Source organism: Ischnura elegans, chromosome 7 (assembly GCF_921293095.1).
Source record: "Ischnura elegans chromosome 7, ioIscEleg1.1, whole genome shotgun sequence".
Classification (NCBI taxonomy): domain Eukaryota; kingdom Metazoa; phylum Arthropoda; class Insecta; order Odonata; family Coenagrionidae; genus Ischnura; species Ischnura elegans.
The window spans coordinates 117920156-117940317 of record NC_060252.1 but is presented as its reverse complement, the minus strand read 5'-3'; the positions used below and the strand labels follow the sequence as shown (position 1 = coordinate 117940317).

At 38.3% G+C, this 20162-nt stretch overlaps 2 protein-coding genes across 6 annotated transcripts in view; both read right to left on the bottom strand.

Annotated features, from left to right (window-relative positions):
• Nucleotides 1-4426, bottom strand: part of LOC124161917 (Golgi reassembly-stacking protein 2-like) — a 100764-nt gene extending 96338 nt beyond the window's left edge. For 3 of the 5 annotated variants that reach the window (XM_046538172.1, XM_046538171.1, XM_046538173.1), the window contains exons 1-2: nt 4190-4422; nt 2473-2553 (exon numbers count right to left, since the gene is read on the bottom strand). The gene's annotated coding sequence lies outside the window, so the exon portion shown is untranslated. Of the gene's footprint in view, nt 1-2472; nt 2554-4089; nt 4156-4189 lie in introns of those variants that run through there. The other 2 variants (XM_046538174.1, XM_046538175.1) reach the window with 2 other exon arrangements.
• Nucleotides 4427-13618: 9192 nt separating this feature from the next.
• On the bottom strand, nt 13619-17818 carry LOC124163078 (uncharacterized protein K02A2.6-like). Its single transcript, XM_046539865.1, has one exon. It carries the CDS (start codon nt 17816-17818, stop codon nt 13619-13621), a length of 4200 nt encoding a protein of 1399 aa, XP_046395821.1.
• Nucleotides 17819-20162: the final 2344 nt, after the last annotated feature.

Sequence of the window (20162 nt, the reverse complement as noted above, 5' to 3'; positions counted from 1 at the left end):
ACAGTACGTGTCCAAAATCCCTCTCACAGGGGCAGAAAAAAAAGTAAAACCTGAAATACTCATAGTGGCAGTCAAAACACCACCATTTTTATTTCACAGTATATTGGAGCACATATTAACCTTCAATTTAAAAAAAAATTGGATGAGTTAACTGCTCTGCCTTTTGGTGATAATTCTGAAAATATGAAGTAATGTTTTTGAGCTAAAAAAATCAGTTAATTAACAACTGTTGACATCATTTTGGCCAACATAACAATGCAAGGGGAATAAAAGACATTACTATGGAAGCTATGTACTTGGATAGACAAGGGGTCAAAATTTCATTCAAATATGTTATGTGGTTTCTGAGTTATGAATTTTTACCCTGTGCCCTGCACTCTGGAATTTGACTCCCACTAGCGCCACTTCTGAGCAAACATCTCAAACTTTGACTCCTCATATCTTGCAAACTATGAGAGTGAAAGAAGAAATATTTTACATGGGTCATTAGATAGGTGATAGTAGCTAGTGACAAAAATTTCATCAAAATCCGAGTCGGTGGGTGCCATGCCTGGGTGAACTGACATGGAATGACCCTGCATGTAGTTTTTTAAGTACTCAACTCAGAAACAACATTTCATTTACAAGTCTCGTTTCCTTCATAAACATTTATGGCATTAAAATGTTAGTATTGACAAATTTTTCCAGTTTTTTTTTGTGGAAAGATTTTGACCGACTGTATTTTATGATAAATTTTTAAAAAATGGTTTCCAAAAGTTCTTTTCATGATGAACACACTGGTCTTTGGAATTATTCTGATATCTTTTAAATTAGCCTCGAAATTAAACATTATGCAAAACACGTTTTTCATCTAAATTTGCCCAGCCACTCTTTTAAAAATGGCTGCCAAAAAAAAGTATGGCTTGTGAATTTTTTCAAATGTCATTTTGTGATTTTCTACACGTAGGGAACCAATGATAAAAAAATATCCTTCGAGTATGATTTGCCTTCGGCATGGCTTCTACCGTGCACTACCCAACCCACCCCTCCAGTCTTACGACCGTACACTAGGAATAGGCCAGTCATTCGCTCGGATTTTACAAAATATAGAAAGGAAAATTTGCATCCTTTGTAAGACACTTCATGCCCTGTCTATACCCAAACCCAACGGACCATGCCAAAATCTGGCATTGTTTTCGATCGAACAAAAAAATACAAAAAACTGATTCCAATACAAACTATTTTGCTCACCGTAGCAACAGTTTGTTTTCGATCATCTTTTCTTGACTAAGACGGCTGCTATTGCATATATGTTACCCATTGGACGCCAAGATGAGTAATGAAATAGTAAATTTTTATATGTACTTGAAGTGCTTTCGCCCACCCCTAGGATTGTTTAGAATGTGAAATAAGTTATGTATTAATAATTTTGGTGAAGATCCGATGAAAATTGGTGATTCGATATAACTATACCGTTGCCGAATCTGGTTGGCTGACACCAAGCCAATCATGTGACAACCAAGGAACAATAGAAAAAGCTGGCTCACTTGATCCACTCATCATCAGCCTAGATGACGGAATGCAATTTGGGTTACGAAACGTGAGCTGTATGGAGAGAGATAACATTGATAGAATCCTGAGTAGCTTTTATTGGCCTGGATACATTCTATGTCTTATGGTTTACTTCCATTGTATAGTCAGGCTTCCCACTCTAACTACATTATAAAATTCACGGTTTAAATGTCCTCAAATTCACGGTTTGTAGATAAAGCATTTAAGGCAGAAATATTGATCACCTAACAATCATTGGCTGCACGTTAATTAAAAATATAACAAAAGCAACAGATGCCGTGAATACAAACACAACAATAAAAGTGCTATCTCTCATGACGTCACCTATCGTTAGCAAAATTCAGGTCCGGCTAAAAGGGTGTGAGTGGGAAAATGGAGAGAGCAGGGAAGTGAAGAAGAAGTGCCTGATTTTTTGCCAGGGTTAACGTCTTCCAATCGCAGGCTTAAGGTCAATGTGCTGTATTGGCACACGGACCAATTAATAGAAGCTCTTCGAATGTACGGCGCTTTTATTCTTCCTTTTTGTCTGTCTATCGTAGTTCTACAATCAAGTTTGAGAGGTTTCTAAGGTTTGATGACGAAATTCACGGCTCTTTCGAGTTCTTTTTCACGGTAGTTGAAATTCATGGCTTATTCACGGTATTAAGGTCTTCACTGTTGGGAGGGAACCCTGATAGTTGCATTTAGGTTCCCTTATGGATGCTGTACACAGTGAATTTTCAGGCCATCATACACGGTATCATGCTAGCAAAAGTAGCACATATTCTAATTTTCATTGAATGTGCATGCGCGTGACGGTTTATTCGCAAATTTTTCCGTTATACAAGGTGCATGATTTCATTTGCATGATCATTCACCGTGTAAAGCGACATTTAAAGCTTAAGTCTCATTGTAGACAATGGGTTACTTATCTACACATACCAATCTTTTGTTCCCGATGGAAACAATGAAGTCAAAGAATGATTCAAGGCCAGCCTGTTGCCCCGGAGATCCATCCTGGACCTTAAACAAAAGAAAGACACGAGTCAAATCAACTGAGGGAATCCTAAATTTAGTTTCCTTGCAAATGTGAGTGTCAATGAATTTGTTGAAGAAAATGCGATTAAAGTTTTGAACGAATCTCATAAACACAACTGCCAAGATCACTTCATGTAAGACAAAGCACACCAATGCAGCTATTATATTTTACAAAATAAGCATGCCAAATTATAGTAAGAAACCAATATTATGTCAGGAGTTATGTAAAATACAAAAAAACTTTTCATGTATTTCATTTCTGCAATGTTTTATGGAAAAAAGAATTATTTTATTTACTAAGCATTTGTGTCACACTAAAGAGTGAATATAATGGTGGAAAGTGTACAGGATCCACTCTTACTTTCTATGTTCCTAACTTTAAATAAACGACAAAGCACTCTTTACATGGGGGCTTAAGAGAAAAGTACAGCAAGTTACATTCTTCGACATAATTCATTTATTCCAGTGCATGTAACTTCAATCGAGATTATTAAAAACCAAAACAAAATGTTGAATCGATACAGTTTTTTCTTAAAAATTTGAAATTGCTGAAAATCATCAAAGTATACGAGGCTCGTCAATATTGCAGTTATCTGTTTATCAACGTTGTCAGTTGCAAACTTTAAACCCCTCGGCCTTCCGATTAGCCAAATTTTGCACCAATGACCTCGTCTCGTTCTTCAATTTTTTTCTTTGAATGCAACAAAACGCCGTAGGGTATATTACCAATAATAAAAATTAATTGTACATTATACAGAAAATGTTTTATGCTTATGCCTACTTTTGAACGATACAATCGGGCTGGCTGCAACTTTTTACTCCACTATCAGTAATTCTACGGCATTGAAGACCGGTTCACTACAAGCATTAAATTTCACGTCACCTATTCACAAATTGACAAAACGTACCTTAACGTAGAGTAGCCAATTAATAAAGCAATACACGACAAAAATATCTTACGACTACAATGTAAACATTAATATAAATAGAACACCCAAAATAAAATTATAAATAGCAGTATGCACCTCAATTGCACCCTACCTGAGACAACATAAAAAGCTATGCTTGCTTTCATTGCAAATAAAAACAATTTGTTGCCATTACCGTTGAAAATTAAATAGGTTAACACACCGATTGAGCTGAAGGCAGAAACGTCATCAATCACTAAACTGGTCTAAATATGCTCACTTGGCAGCTAAAATAATCAAATTGGCATATCATATAATGAGCTTGTTGGCATCCTATGATGTGGAGTTTTTTGTTAAGGTCATTCATAACTGTTTATAAAGATAGAGGAAGCAAATAATGCATAGCCTAAAATTTAATACAGCTAAAAAGGTTAGTTACACAAGTAAGTAAGGCTAAAGTCGCTATCGCACGAATATTGACGGAAAATCGAGTACAAAAATATAAGTTCTATTTCAGTGAGACTATTATGTCACTACATAATATGCTAATACACAATTTTGATAATGATAAAGCGGATACTTAAATCAAAATACTGTTGAAAACCACAATTACTCAAAACCGGCCGTAATATTCCGCGTCCAGGAGTAAAAATTGCCTCCTAATTAACACATATCAGAAGAAATTGAAGAAACGCCGCTACTAAGCAACTTACTCTTAGTACATGCTATCCTTCGGTTCCTCCTCCAGGAATGTCAACGCTATGAGAAGCACCCATCACAGTTGATGATAAAAATTCCTTTTGCCAATTTAACTCAGCAATTAATCATTATTTCACGACTTGTACAAAAAAATTCACCAAGGAACAGTAACCTCGATCACACGTGCCACGCACTGAATGTCGGGAGGTCGCGTGAATCATGCCCTTAGCAGACGTAGCAGCCCACACGAGAGGTCATTTGCGCAAAGACACCAACATGAAATATATTAATTTTTACAAGAAAGTATAAAAACAAGCATAATACTATATTATATTAAATTAAAAAGTGTTTAATATATATGAAATCTAAATTTATTAACGATAACAGTTTAAACTACAGATTTAATCAAATTTTATCTTTTGTGAAAAACTTAAAGAGGTGGACATTTTTATCAATGTCTATATATTTGCCTACCCTATTACATATTAAGGGCAACATCATGGCAACATCTAACGAGGCAAAATACATTTGTGCAGCTGCGATTTCATGGGTCATTTCGGAGAGGTCAATGCATTGACCTCTCCATGGAAGACTGATTCTATAGTCATACGAATTTTAAGTTTAGAACTTCAGAGAAACGATGAAAGATGAAGGTTTATTATTCCATACATTCTAAAAACCCCGTAGGCAGAAAATATATTTCCCCCTTACAAAAATGCTATTTATTTTGATGATGCTAAATTTGAGAACTTGAGCATTTTTCATTCAAAACTTTCCATCAGATACTTTAGGTGCCATATTTAATATTATAACTAGTCGAATTGATACCTTCAAAATGAAATTTTAACGTGAAACGGCTTTTATCCTTCCGAAACGAAGTATAAGGAACTTGCATTTATTTCAGATATAATCAATAGCCCCAAATTATTAAAAAATATATGTTTTCATACCTCGGTGAACGTTTTTTTTATTATTTTATGACGTGGTTTGCGATATTTAATGCATCAAAGATCACGAGAATTTTCAAATGCAAGTGAGAAGCGAAAACGCCCGATGATTGGCTGGTAGAAAAGTGACGTCATAGTTCAGTACGAGGCACGGCGGCACGGCCATAGTATAGGGGTGCTTTCCAATCACGTATCTGCGCTGATCTGTTTGAAACTGTTTAGCTCAGAGCATGTTCCAATCGCACCTGTGACGTCATCTGCGCTAAACAGATGGAAACACATCCTGCACCGTTGTTCGTCTGCGCTAGCATGTCAGTTGCATATTCGAATAAATGCGACGGCGTGGTTATGATTCATTTATTGAAGTGCAGACGTATCGGAGTGGTTCATTGTGACTTCAGGGCTATTATTTGATCTATTTCTCCTCCATTGAAAGCGATAGATTGCGTAAAGATGAAGGCAAATGGTTATTCTTAGGCTGATCCTAGCAAGCTTCCTGTTACTGATTCCATCATGATAACAGCCCAGGAAAGAAAAACTGATTTCCAACAGTTTTGAACCTCATTTGAATCTGATCTGAATTCTTAAAATCTGATTTGACTCTGTCTTGACACTGATTTCCACTGGTTTCCAGCGGACAGGAAAAGGAAGGAAGTGATTTGAATCTCATTTCCACTGTAACTGGTTTCCAGCCGTCTTCCACATGGACTGTATTGACACTGACTTGAATGTCATTTGAAACTCTTTTCCTTATTTATTGGCTTGAAAGTGTTTTCCACAAGTGCTTTCATACAGACCCACACAGCACACGGACACCTTTCGGACATCCGGTGATTGTCCGCCAAGTGGCCTATGGACATCCTACGGACAGCCGAATTCATACAAAATGATGTCCGCTGCAAGTCCGCATGTCAGTAAAAAAGGTGGCCTATGGACGACCTGAAATTGTCCGCTCTGGACACCTTGAGGACACGTTTAGGTTAGGATTGCATTTTGTTCGATACAAATAAATAATAGGTCCAGACAAGAATTTAAATAAATAAGGCATCAATTCCATGCACAATATTTATTTGGCTTCTTAAAATAATACAATGCAAGAAACTACATACATATTATTAAATTTTCTTCTTCCCCTGCAACCGCTCCTTGGCGTGCCTTAGCCAGTTTTGGATGGCAACCTCCACATCTTTTTCAGCGGTCATGCTCTCCTGCACTGCTCCTGTAATAATGAAGTATATAAACATTTCATTGTAGCAAGAAATTGTATCTTGTACGTAACAAGCAGATTACATAAGACAGGACGCTACAGTCTTATTAGTCACGTGTTTAACATTCTTAAGGTTTCAAAATTAGGAAACCTGTCCATTAGAGGCTGAATACATTTTACAAACTTTTCTTTAACTTTTTCTTGTTCTTAAATAAGAAAAGATTTTGAGTAAAAATATTAATATGTTAGTAATGTATACATTATGATTAAGAACATTTTTCATAGAACAATTGTTGAACTAGATTTTAATCCCAAATATGAGAAGACTGTTTGCCTGTTAGACCCTGGTGCACCATCTAGAAAAAAATTCTTTGATCCATCCTTGCCAGACAGCTAAGTAGAGGTCTCGAAAAAGATATTGGAAAAAGCATTCAAATGGAGGATAATATTTCTGAACAATTGGTCTCTGCTTGAAGATTATGACTACACTAGAGTGAATTGTGTTACATAAGCTGGAGCTAAGGAAGACTAATGCAGAGGAGCTGAATATGATATAGGAGTAAAGGAAACTAGAAAATTTAAAGGAGGAAGTTTAAGTGGACTAGATCTCTTGGGATTAGTGTGAAAACAGCCACACTGATTTGGCACACAAACCACTTAGCTGCATTGGCCGAGATGCAACTTAAAAAAAATAGAAACTTTGAAAAACTAGCAAAAACTTGCTGTAGTTAAGGCCATTCCATGATTTAGATCTCCGAATTCTTCCAATCTTAATAATTAAAATAGATCTTCTAATGTAGTCTGGTATCGAGGCAAAAGTGAAAACCTAGCTCACTGGCAATATTCACATTTCGACAGAGACATAACAGGTGAATAGCAGCTAAAGCCTGCTGTGAGCTACTGAAATTTCTATAGCTCCTACAACAACACCTACTTCAAAACATCTTAGTTAGCTAGAGCTACTAGAAAATAGTAGCTTCTGTAGTACTGTGCAACTACCATCCCTGTTGAATAAGTTATCCCATTCTTAAGTTCTACAGGTGTTATACATCGAACTTTTATAGAGCATGAGATCCTTTTCAACCATGTTTTTGGTAATTATACCTCCCATATGCAGAACAAAAATTGTTTTCAAATGTTTGAATTACTTGGTAGTGGAATCTGCATCTGAAAATAATACATAACAATACTATTTTCTCTACCTTTAGCATGGAAGGGTGAACCTTGTATTACAAGATGTTCAATAATTATTTAAATTTACTTTATATGAGCTCCCTTAACAGGAGCAACTTGCGAAAAAAGTATCCAGACCAAAATTATTCCTCCTTGCCCAAACCTATATAATAATCAAACGAATACTTACACCTCTCTCTCATGCCTTGCTTTAGCATGTTCCAGCCAACTCTTCACTGTAACTTCCACACTAGAATTGGTGGCTGTATCGTCCTGGTTCAGAGCAACATCTGTAAAGAATGAAGACAAATAAGTATACAGACAATTATAAGAAGAGAGACATACAAACTTATAAATAGAAATAGGAACTAAATAAAATACAGATAAGGTATTTTTATTCAACTCCACTACATGAAAGCTATAGTCAGTAAATGCCTCCAGGTAAATATATCAGGTTCACGATACTCTACACCAAAATGTGTACCGATGGCTGTACGAAAAGATGCACAAGTTCTATTTTATGGGTATAAGATTTCATGCAGCAGTTTGAGCAAATAAATGAACCATGTAACATAGCCGTAAGGTTTGTTTACACAATATATCACTTATAATTAGACCTTGTTTAGATTCATCCCAAGTTTCTTACAGTCGTCCTATAGTTTCCACTAAATTAAATGCATGGATGACTAATAGCACAGTTACTTAGTTTGTAGTTAAATTAGTTTATAATTTAGTAGGTTAGCAAAGTTGGGCAGAAAAAATATATTAAACGCTATAAAAGTTACGTCGGCATTGTAATTTTTAATCCCTAAGCCTTATCTTTACTGACATAATAGATCATTTATTTATTTAGGACCTAAAATTTTTAATTATTAACCTAGTTCCATCAAACAGATAAAGAGTATAAAAACTTTTTGTAAAAAGGCTAAACATTGGTGGTTATCCTATCATAACCTTAATCGCCATATCCTATCATAACCCTTCGACCTGAAGACGCTGGCAGGATAGCCAGCGAAACTGTTGTCAACCAACAATCTGACGCGGAAGAAAACCCTGGAGAAATGCAGAGATCAAACCATCACCGCGGAAACCTACGCTCTAACATCCTATCATAACATTAATGTTCTTTTTCGATGCGTGCGTGAATATACATATCAAAAGAAATCACACGGTGTACTCCGATTTCAAAGAATTAATAATTTACGTGAAACCTATTAATCATATATGCGTGTTGCAAAATCCCCCGGTTACACGTAAGTACAATTCCTAGTTATATATATATATATATATTTTAATATCACGAGATGTGGGTCAATTCCTAGTTATATTTATTGCCAAGAACCCTACTTGATTTGATTTAGGAACGGAACCAAACGGACCGTTCGGACAACAAATTCAGCCGTAGCCTACGTTATCAAAACAACAGGTTCTATTTTATACGCTAGCACTTACATTATTTCCTATACGTTCTCGCGTACAGAGACTATAGTACAAGAACTTCCACTTTAAATTATATCATGTAAACAAGGAACAAAAGCGAAAATTTCACCATGAACAACGGAAAAAGACGCTACCTTTAGTTGCCAAGTAACGGTTTTACCGAGACGGTCATGTTGTTCCAAGCAGAGCCATATTTTTCCTCGAGATGTTACAGGCTGAGTTATAAGAAATATAAGGAGCATGCGGAAACACTATACTGCCGACAGTGAACGCCAAGAAAAAATTATTTGGATGTCACATCAAACTTACTTGGAATACATGTAGCTGCATCTTTGTAACCGCCAAACCACCATGCTGTCTCCGGTGTTCCATTCCGGTTCCTCTGTTGGAAAGGAGGAACGGAGGAATGTGGAGAATCTGTATCGCGGAGTAGCGGTAGATTCAAAATTCGTTCGCCACCAAAAAATCTAGAATTTCAATATAAAGTAAAGGTACGGCAGTACTTACCTTCTATTGCCTATCCTTAAATTGGACAATTACAATGTCTAATCTGGGAATGAGGCCATCGATGCCGTGATAATTTTAGGAGAATTCTTACCATTAAAAATTAAAATGAATTTAAAGCGTTATGTTTCATTAAAATACTTTCCAATCAATCGCCTCTGAGATTTTTTAATCCCTAGAGAGTAAATATTAATTAATCAATAAGTTGAAAGAGTTCATTTAACCTGCAGGAATGGAATGTCCCCGAGACGGCTACGCGACGTCGGCAGGACATTGGTACATAATATAAAATTTCAGTAAAAATCGATAAGTTCCATTATTCCTGTTGTTAATATTTGTAAAAGTTGCTAAATTTAAGTAATTTTTATAATCATGAAAGAGTACGGGTTTATTGTTCATCCAACGCTTCTCAACCGTACAACATGCGGAAATTTTTAATTTTTTGAAAATTGCTAAAATTGTTGCTAAATTTGTTAAAACTTTAAAAATTGTTATAAATAATGTAGAGAGTCATAAGTTCGTTCAATTGTTGTTGTTTAACCCGTAAGGCATGTAGAAATTTTTAACGCTCGTAAATGTTACTTAAATTGTTGCTAACTTTGTTTAAACTTAATTAATTGTTATAAACAATGTAAAACTTAAAAATAGCGTACATTTGTTGTTCTTAAACTATAGAAGCGGTAAAAATGTCAAATTTTTTTTTTCGTTAAATAGTTTATAATTTCCTCCCAGAGTCCACACTCCAACAAGAGGATTACACTTGGTTACCTAAAATAATCCTCAAAATAACTCTTCCTCCACGAAAAATTTCCTCTTCCTCGATCGGGAGGAAGTATACTGGCTTCAGAAACGAGAGAGAGTTTTTTTCTTTCTCCCTTCTCCTACACTCCCTACTCGGAGGAGGATCTCGAGACTTTCTCTCGGAGTTCCTCCTTGAGGAGGTGAGTGAGGAAACCAAAACTCCGAAACCCTGCATAATGGGACACTAGCTGGACGTCCGCTGGACATCCAAGATAGGACAGTGTGCGGACGGATGGCCAGGACAGCCGGCGGATGTCCTCTGGCTGTCCTGAAAATCCGCGGACACTGAGAGGACGCGACGGACGCGCAGCGGACGTCCTCTGGCAACGATGTGCTGTGTGGGGAGTTGAATAGGGTGGTTTCCTATTATTTTTTTATTGCCTTAATCGAAAGATTATTACTCCTGGAGTACGTATTTCGCGCTTTTAGATTTTTAAATGACAACATCTATTTTTCGCGATTAAATGAAAAGTGAAAATTTTCAAGCGCGCGAAAACGCGACGCTTAAGTATGAATGTCGGGAAATATCTCCGTACGTCGTATTTCTGGTTCCCCCTCCCGCCCGGTGAGATGACCTTGAGGCGAGGCTTAGCTCTGATACGTCGCAGGATGCTAGCGGATAGCTGAGTACCTTGCTGAACGGTAGCGCTTGGCTTAAAAAAGGTTTATTAATACCTTATCAAACGAAGAAAACTTTCCGACATTAGCCAGTTTTAATAGGTGATTATTAAGACATGTTTCCCTGAGCTCTGTGCCTCATGCTTGCATTGGTAACCTCAGACGATGCATAACTCCTATCCTCTCGTGTAGAAACTAGGTCCCTGTGACGTCATGCGGAGTGGAATCGCATGGGCGCCAATCTGGCCTTTTTCAAATGAGGATAAAATTTGACCCTTGCCATTCGTCTAAACCGGTATTTCAAAAACCAAATAATTTGTGTATTATGAATACACTAATGGTGGGTAACGAATCGCAATCAATGCCTTTCGTTTTCTTTGATGAAGGAAACTACCCTATTGTAGCATGAATTTGAAATTCTCTTGAAATGAGTGTCTTATATAGACCTATCTCATACAGGCTTTACGACTGCGTTGATTGGAAAATTACTTCTTCTGAGGTGTCAATGAGTATAATTAGTTCAAAATCATGGTCAGAAATAAAATAATGACGTAGAGGAAATATGTACCTTGCCGTCTTGAAAAAATTCACGGGTGATGAAAAAAATTTACTGTACATCATCCACATTTTGAATTGTGCATCATTTCACCTGCTGGAGCTCACCGGGCATGCAATTTAAGTGGCTAATACGGCTTAAGCACGTTTAAACCTCACTTTGTGACTTCGCCTTTTTTAAAAATATAGCGGGCATAGTGCTGCCACCTAACTACAAAAGATAGCAAACCAAAGTAGCAACGCCGATTCCGTGCTGAATGTTTACGTGCAAAGATTGTTTACGTGCTTGTGGTCTGTTTTGTGCTAAAGTAATAGGGCGTGGAGAAAAAATAATCATATCAGTATTATTTAACCAGTGCTAAATTCCCGCAGCATTGAATTAAGCCATTCGTGCATCTCTTAAGTCTTCAAGCGACAGTGGAAGCCTGATGTGATTTCGATCTTTTGTGTTTTCATTGAATAATTTATCTTGTGTCAACAGATTTTGAGCGATTACTGATATTTTTGTATGCAATATGAATAATATGTACTTGCGTTACGTCGCCGAAGAGAACCTACCAGGATTTTCAGAGTATTGTGTATCTTGCTGGTTTGTTTGTGCTAAGTGAGACGACCGTGTTCATGTATTTAAACATTAATGGCAAGTTTCTGTAGTGTAACATACAGATATCGTTGGCTTAATTCTGAACCAGAATTATTTTCATAAGTCACGTAAAGAAGTCTTTCTTTCATAAAGGCATCTGAAATATTGTCTAGTGTTGTGATTTTGCTGTTAATCACGGAAAAATTTGTGCTCTTCGATAATTCAAGATTGTGGAATCTGATGTAAGTTGTTGTTGTTCTGGTGCAGTGACTGTTCTGTTACTCTTGACAAAACTTTTGCCTTTCGATGACTTTTCAAGAACTGATAAACAATTACAAAAAGCACAAATAGTTTGTCTAACTCTCCTTCTAATGAGATTTCATCTGTAAATTCTGTGTTTCCCTAAATTATTTCTAACGCATGAAATTGAGATTTTAAGAGTATTCTGCCTCAGAAATTTACCAAATTAGATGACTATGTAGTTTCAATTGAATATGTACCTACAACAGGGTTTGTGCATTCTTAATAAATACGTTAATAGAGCCTGTGTTATTTTGTTGTGGCGGGAGACTTACATGAAGTTCATTTTGTTAGGCTGTATTTTGTAAACTTTTTTCAGCTGAGTATACATCCAGATTGATGATAGAGATGTAGCATGTGAAGTTAGAAACGTTGGTTGAGTGCAGCTCTGCGAAACTTGGAATTGGCAGAAATAATTATTTCCGCCTCGAATATCAGCAGTTAACTCTTGTATCTGAAGTTAACTTATGCATCGGCAGGTCATAGGAGGTGAGAATCGAGTCGCAAACAAGATTCAGATAGGTATGAAGGTGGAAAACAGATTCGAAATAGCTTAAACGGGGAAACCGGATTCAAATCTGTTGAACAGTGGAAACCAGAGTCAAACCACATTCATGGAAATGAGTGGGAAAACAGCCGCCATGTTGGACCTTCACAACTGATTTCCCACTGTCTTCCTACTGATTTCCAGCTGTTTCAATTTTCAAAACAGATTCAAAGGAGAAGAAAATCAGTGCGTCAAACCTGTTGGAAATCAGTGTCAAATCTGATGGAAATCCGTTTTTCCTTGCTGGGAGGGTAGGGGAAGGGTGGGCAAAGTGGCCACTGCGGGCATCATAGAGCATCTGGAGAGGGCGTTAGCTACCCCTCCTACGGTAGGAAAGTGAAGCCAGGGGGGCGTGGCACTTTAGCCGGTCCGCCATATTCCTTTACCGCGGGTGGAGCAGAAATACATGGTTCCTTATGGGGAATTCGTCAAAGGAAACTCCATATTTTACCTATTGACAGCCGGAAAAAGCCGTTCCCACCGATGAGGGAAGGTTATCTGTTGAATGTAAAACCGGAAAAAATGCATCTTTTGGATGAAATTGTTACGTTTCCACCCACGGTGGGAGCATTAAAATAAACACTCAGATGTCTCGGGATTTAACTATTTATTCTACAGCACACTATCACATACAACCGGCCCATGTGGCCACACTACGCTTCCCCATCACTCCCACCAGGGGATGCCACATCACTCAAAAGACAATAGACTGTCGAAATACCAATACACCACATCTCCTCCCCTACTAGAATCCAAATCCCTCTTGCATCACAAGTCAAGCCGCTGAGGTGCCTTGGATGGTCTGTTGGAGCGGCGAAGTTCTGGACCTGTATTCCTAGAGGATTGGTTAGCAGTGGGTATCACCATTTCAGCAGTTGGGACAGAGGCAGGATAGGATGGGCTGGACCGAGGGGAAATGGTCAAGGGAGTCTGCACCATTGACCATAGAGGTGCTGCATCCACAGCCGAGTCATCAGGATCTGCTAACAAGTGGAAAGGGAAAACTTTTGGCTTAGGGATAATTTTTGTAGGTGGCAAGCGTTTCAATTGGTTCATGTGCACATACCGACATTGGCTTCCAATGCACACTCTGTAAGTAACCACACTGACCCTCTTCCCAATTACACCTTTTACAGGCACCATGCCTGGTCTAATTTTTACCAAAACAACTTCCCCCACCTTGTATTCTGGGTATCTAGAGCTTGGAAAGGTGAGACTATTAGGGGGTGGTTTAATTAATGACAAGAGGGTGCGAGGTTTATACTTGAACATCTTTTCCGAAGGGCTTATCTCACCTGTTGCCAAAGGTGTAGTACGATAGGCAAGTAAAATTTTGCCAAGGACTGAGTGAATGTTTTTGTCACTAAGGGCACCTGGTGTTGTATTCAACTCCTTGGCAAGTAACCTTTTAATGGTTTGAACCACTCTCTCTGCAATGCCATTTGATTGGGGATGGTACGCTGGGGACTTTAATACCTCAATGCCTCTATGGGAGCAGAAATCAACAAACAGCTTTGAGTTGAATGGGGGGCCATTATCAGAGACTATCTGTGATGGATAACCAAAAGTGCTAAATAATGTACTCAGGTTTTCACATACTTTCCTAGCATCAGTTCCATTTGCCATAGGGTACACTTCAATCCACTTACTCTCACTATCAACAATAACCAGGAAATATTTCTTTTGCATAACAAAAAAATCAACATGCAATCTGCCCCAATTATCAACCCTGGGCCATGATGCCTTTTGCGAACAGTCTGGTTGAAAATTTACAATTTGGCATGCTTCACAATTTTTCACCTTCTCCTCAATATCCCTGTTAACATTTGGCCACCAGCATAATGAACGAGCAAGGGACTTCATTCTCACAATTCCTGGGTGTGACCCATGCAATAAATTCAGCATGTCGTTCTGCAATTTGAGAGGTATGATCACCTTTGACCCCATTAACAAACATCCATTTTCCAGGGAGATACCATACCTTTGCCTGAAAAATGGGACAATTGCTGGCTCTCTGACAAAATTTGGCCATCCGTGCTTTGTATAATCCATTACCTTAGACAATACCACATCCTTTTCAGTTTCCTTGGCCACCTCCACATAAGTCAAGGGAAACTTTGCCGGCAAAACACTCAAAACACTAAATACATTTTCCACTACATTCTCCTCAGGTACTGGCAATCGCGATAATGCATCTGCAGGACATAACAGGGTTGACTTACGGTATTCAATTTTATACATATATGCTGATAGTACAATGGACCATCTCTGCAACCTAGCCGCAGCAACAGTAGGCACCCCTTTGTCTGGTGCAAAAATGTGCCGTAGGGGTTGGTGGTCACTCACTAGGGTGAAGTGTTGCCCATACAAATATTTATGGAACCGCTTCACAGCAAAAATCAATGCCAATGCCTCTCTGTCTAACTGGGAGTAATTTTGTTGAGCACTGGATAATGTACTGGATGCAAAAATCACTGGTTTCTCAACACCATCAATCAGATGACTCAGCACGGCACCAACACCATATGGTGATGCATCAGCTGATACCACTATGGGATACTTAGGGTTGTAATGCACCAACAATGGATGGCCCAATAAGAGCTCTTTACATTTACCAAAGGCTTGGTTACATTCAAAAGTCCACTCCCAAGTTGCATCTTTTTTTACAAGATCATACAGAGGTTTTAGTAGGCTTGAAAGGTTAGGCAGGAAGCGATGATAAAAATTTAACATTCCCACAAAGGATCTCACTTGTGATACATCTTGGGGAACCTTAGCCTCCAGTATGGCCTTCATTTTGTGTGATATTGGACAAACACCTTTCGCACTTATTGTATGACCTAAATAATCCACAGACTCACAAAACCATTTACATTTATTCATATTAACCCTCACATTATATTCATTTAGCCTGTTCAGCACCATTTCCACCCTTTCTTGGCAATCTTTTAAATCTTTCCCTGAAATTAATAAGTCATCCAAATAACATGTAACCATGGGCAAACCCTTGACAATTTCCTGCATTACAGACTGAAAAATACCTGGAGCACTAGAGATGCCAAAAGGTAGGCGGGTAAATTGATAAAGTCCATCATCAGTATTGACGGTAAGGTACTTCTGAGATTCTAGTCCAACACCTAACTGCAAATATGCATTTTGGAGGTCTAGCGTACAATATACAGTCCCCCCGGCCAATGATCCAAACACATCATCTAATTTGGGCAAGGGATAGAAATCTGTGACCAAAACCCTATTTAAGGTCACCTTAAAGTCCACACAAATCCTAACACCTCCGTCTGCTTTTGGAACACACACTATTGGGGATGCCCATTCAGAGTGTCTCACAGGTCTTAGAACCCCACTGGTTACCATTTCTTCCAATTGCTTACGAACTTCTCCTTTTAAGGCAAAAGGTACTGAGTATGGCCTATGAAAAATTGGGATAGCATTCTCCCTAATCACAAGATTTGCCTTAAACTGCTTGATCATGTTTGAATTTTTCCTGCTGAAAACATTTGGATATTTGCAGGCATAACTGGATAGCAATTTGCTGTCCTTCAACAGCGATTTATAACAATTGTCTTCCAACGTTGTGTTTGACTCAAACTTGAAAATATTGTTATCATCTACATCAAGGTACCCCTCATTTGAAACACAACAAGAAAGTAGCCTCTTTCTCCATTCTGGGGACAAAATATCCAACCAGGGACGACCCATGAGAGGCCTTACTCGCGCAGTGGAAGACACAACAACTAATTCTAATGTGTGGCTCTTACTAGCATTTCCACTGGACCAAGATACCCCAACTTCAATTTTTCCTTTGACCTTAATTTGGTCACCAGTGACTGATTTCAAGGATAGGGTACACTTTTGGAGTTTTGCACCGTTGAGATACCGGTGATATGTCTCCTCAGATACTAAAGACACACTAGCACCACTATCTACCTCAAAAGCTAATAAAACTCCATTCACATACATATTTACAAAAAGTGGTGAAGTACCAGATACCGATTTAACAGCAGGCAAGTAAATGCATTGCGACTCTAACCTTGGTTTGACGGGATGGGTATTTTGCGAGTGGGAAATGTCATCTGACGGACCGATCTCCCAATCGTCTGAGTACACCTCACGCACTTCCCTGCTTCGACACATTCTGGAAGCGTGCCCCCTTCCATGGCACCTAAAGCACTCCCAATCCCGGGCGGGGCAGGAATCCTCTCTGTGGAATCTTCCGCACCGTTGACACACAGCATTCCTCTGATGCCAATTGGTCCGTCGTCCGTTCTCTTGACGTTGTCCCGGTTGTGCTGGAATGTCCTCTCTCCTGCGGCTCGAACCAGCATCTGGTTGGCGGTGGAAGTTCTGCTTAGCGTTTGGGGCTCTCCTATAAACTGCCCCAACTTCCAGATTCGAGAACTTGGTAACCCCGTCAATAATCGAATTCTTCTGTGCCAACTCCAAATCGGTGGCGATGATGCACGCCTGCTCAAACGTTAATTTACTTTCCAGAAGTAGTCTCTGTCTGATCACCGCTGATTCTATACGACAAACAAACCTATCCCTCAAAGCATCGTTCAAAAAATCTCCGAACTCACAAAACTCTGCAAGTTTCTTTAGGGCAATGATAAACTCTTTCACGTTTTCACCCGTCTGTTGTGAACGGGTATGAAAGTTGTACCGTTCCGCAATAGTCAGTCGTTTTGGGGCATAATGCGTCGTAAGAACACCAACCAATTCCGCAAATGTCTGTTCCGTAGGCTTTTTTGGGAACAACATGTTTTTCAACAGCGTATATGTTGATGCCCCACAAAACGTAATAAACATCGGGACCTTCACTTCCTCTTGCGTTATCCCGTTTAGCAGAAAATACTGCTCAAAACGTTCAGCGTATGATACAAAATCTTCCTCGTCCGGGCTAAAAGGGTCCATGCGCCCGATTAGGGCAGTTTTTACCAGAGGGTTCGCCATCTTATCCGATACACAGTAATTACTCCGCAACACACGCACTGGGTGTTTAATGACTCATCGCTCGTCGCCACTTGTTACGTTTCCACCCACGGTGGGAGCATTAAAATAAACACTCAGATGTCTCGGGATTTAACTATTTATTCTACAGCACACTATCACATACAACCGGCCCATGTGGCCACACTACGCTTCCCCATCACTCCCACCAGGGGATGCCACATCACTCAAAAGACAATAGACTGTCGAAATACCAATACACCACAGAAATAAACGATTCAACCACGGTGTAGCAAATTAAAAATATGACGCACGACAAGTCATTTGCGACATTAGCAACTAATTTTCAGCTGTAAGGTGAAAAATAACTGATGAATTCATGTGAAACCACTAAGTTATAACTTGAGATGATCACAGTAGAACTTTTTAAACCAAATTCAGTTATGAAAGTAAATAAAAAAGGATAAATGGACGAGAGAGGAATGGGAGGACACTGAATGCTACGATAATAATCACGTTTAATTGCTATTGCGTGCACTACAAGATTTTATTTGGCTAATAATCCGTCAAAAATATACATAAATCGTGATTCAAGGAAAATAATATGGTTTAGCAAGACTTAAAACAATCGGGAATCATGCCTACCATTACTTATGACTTCTCTACAAAAAGTATTGATGAGAAAATTTTAAACACAGCGAAGTCAAGCTTCGATTCTTATCGCCGGACATTTTTTTTCGGATATGTAACTTCAATATCTAAGTGTTACACAGTGTAAATCATTTCTGAAACTACTGTTAATAACCTCATGGCCATTTAATCAAAAGGGCTTCCTCATCAAAGGAAAATTTTGAGCATTAGGAAAGTAAAATATCATCTATGAGACAAGCTCGAAAGAGATTTCGCTTACAATTCCGAGTAAACTGCCATGAAAACAATACTGTCTTAAGAAATTGAGAATGGGTCTAATGAATTTCAAGTGCTGACAATTCAGATATTATTTTCCTTCCCCAAATCAGGCGAACATGCACAGTGGGTAACAGCTGTGTTTAATGGAATCGTTGAAGGAGGTATTAAAAAAGAAAATAATTCCCATTTTCCAACTTATATAATGTACACACCCATCAAATGTTACATTTTCAGATTCCCAGAATGATTAAACAATGCTATTGAAACTGATTATTTATACAATTAATGCAAAGTAACCAAATTAACAATAAATCTCAGGCAGACATCCCAGATAACACAAAACATGTAATACACCTGTAATACAGCTGTATTACATGCATTATACATGGTGTATAGCAGATGTATACACCTGTAATACAGCTGTATTACACGTGTAAAAGTAGCTCAAAAGTCCTGCCATACAGCTGTAATACACATGTATTACAGCTGTATTTTTCTGGAAAATACAGCTGTAATACTCGTGTATTACAGCTGTATATGTACATGTACAGCAAATATACATGTGTATTACAGCTGTATATGTACATATACACGTGTATTACAGCTGTATATGTACATATACACGTGTATTACAGCTGTACATGTACATATACACATGTATGTAGCTGTATATCCTATGTATGGATACATCTAAATTATGTTTCTTGCTCAATAGTATTCATTAGCTGACCTCATTATCTTAAACATGCTGATTCCTCTAATATTAGCTGCTCTGGGAATTAATAGAAGAATTTTCTCTGACATAAATGCAGTCAATGGAAAAATTACTTATCTGCCTAAACCTTACTTATGCTCTGTATTTCTAATTTCACTTGATCACACATCATCTTACCATAGCTACTCAGGGAAAAATTTTTGCTTTGCAACTGCTTTGGAACCCTTTTGAAACTGCTTTGGAACACCAAAATCTGCTTTGGAACTGCTGTGAAACTCATTTCCACTCATTTGTACCAAAAATTAGAAATATGAAGACGTTTGTAACTCATTTGTGATCCCCTTTGGAACTCCTTTGTACAGAGTGTGTTCGTTTGGAACTGCTTTCTACTCATTTGGAACTACTTTTGAACGATTCGGCAGGATTTCCAGACGTCATCATTCGTATTGTAACTGCTGTGTACGGAGAAAATTCATTTGGAACTCCCTTTGAACGAGATGACAGGATTTCCGGGCGTCATCATTCGTATTGTAACTGTTGTGTACTGACAAGATTCATGTATAACGGCTTTCCATACGTTTGTAATTCGTTGTGAACAAATCCATGCGATTTATATACGTCATCATTTGTTTTGGAACTGTCTTCTACGCGCCAACATACCATGGCCAGGTTCAGTCTGATACGTTTGGTCGAGAAAACGAAAATTCTTTAATATATGCAATA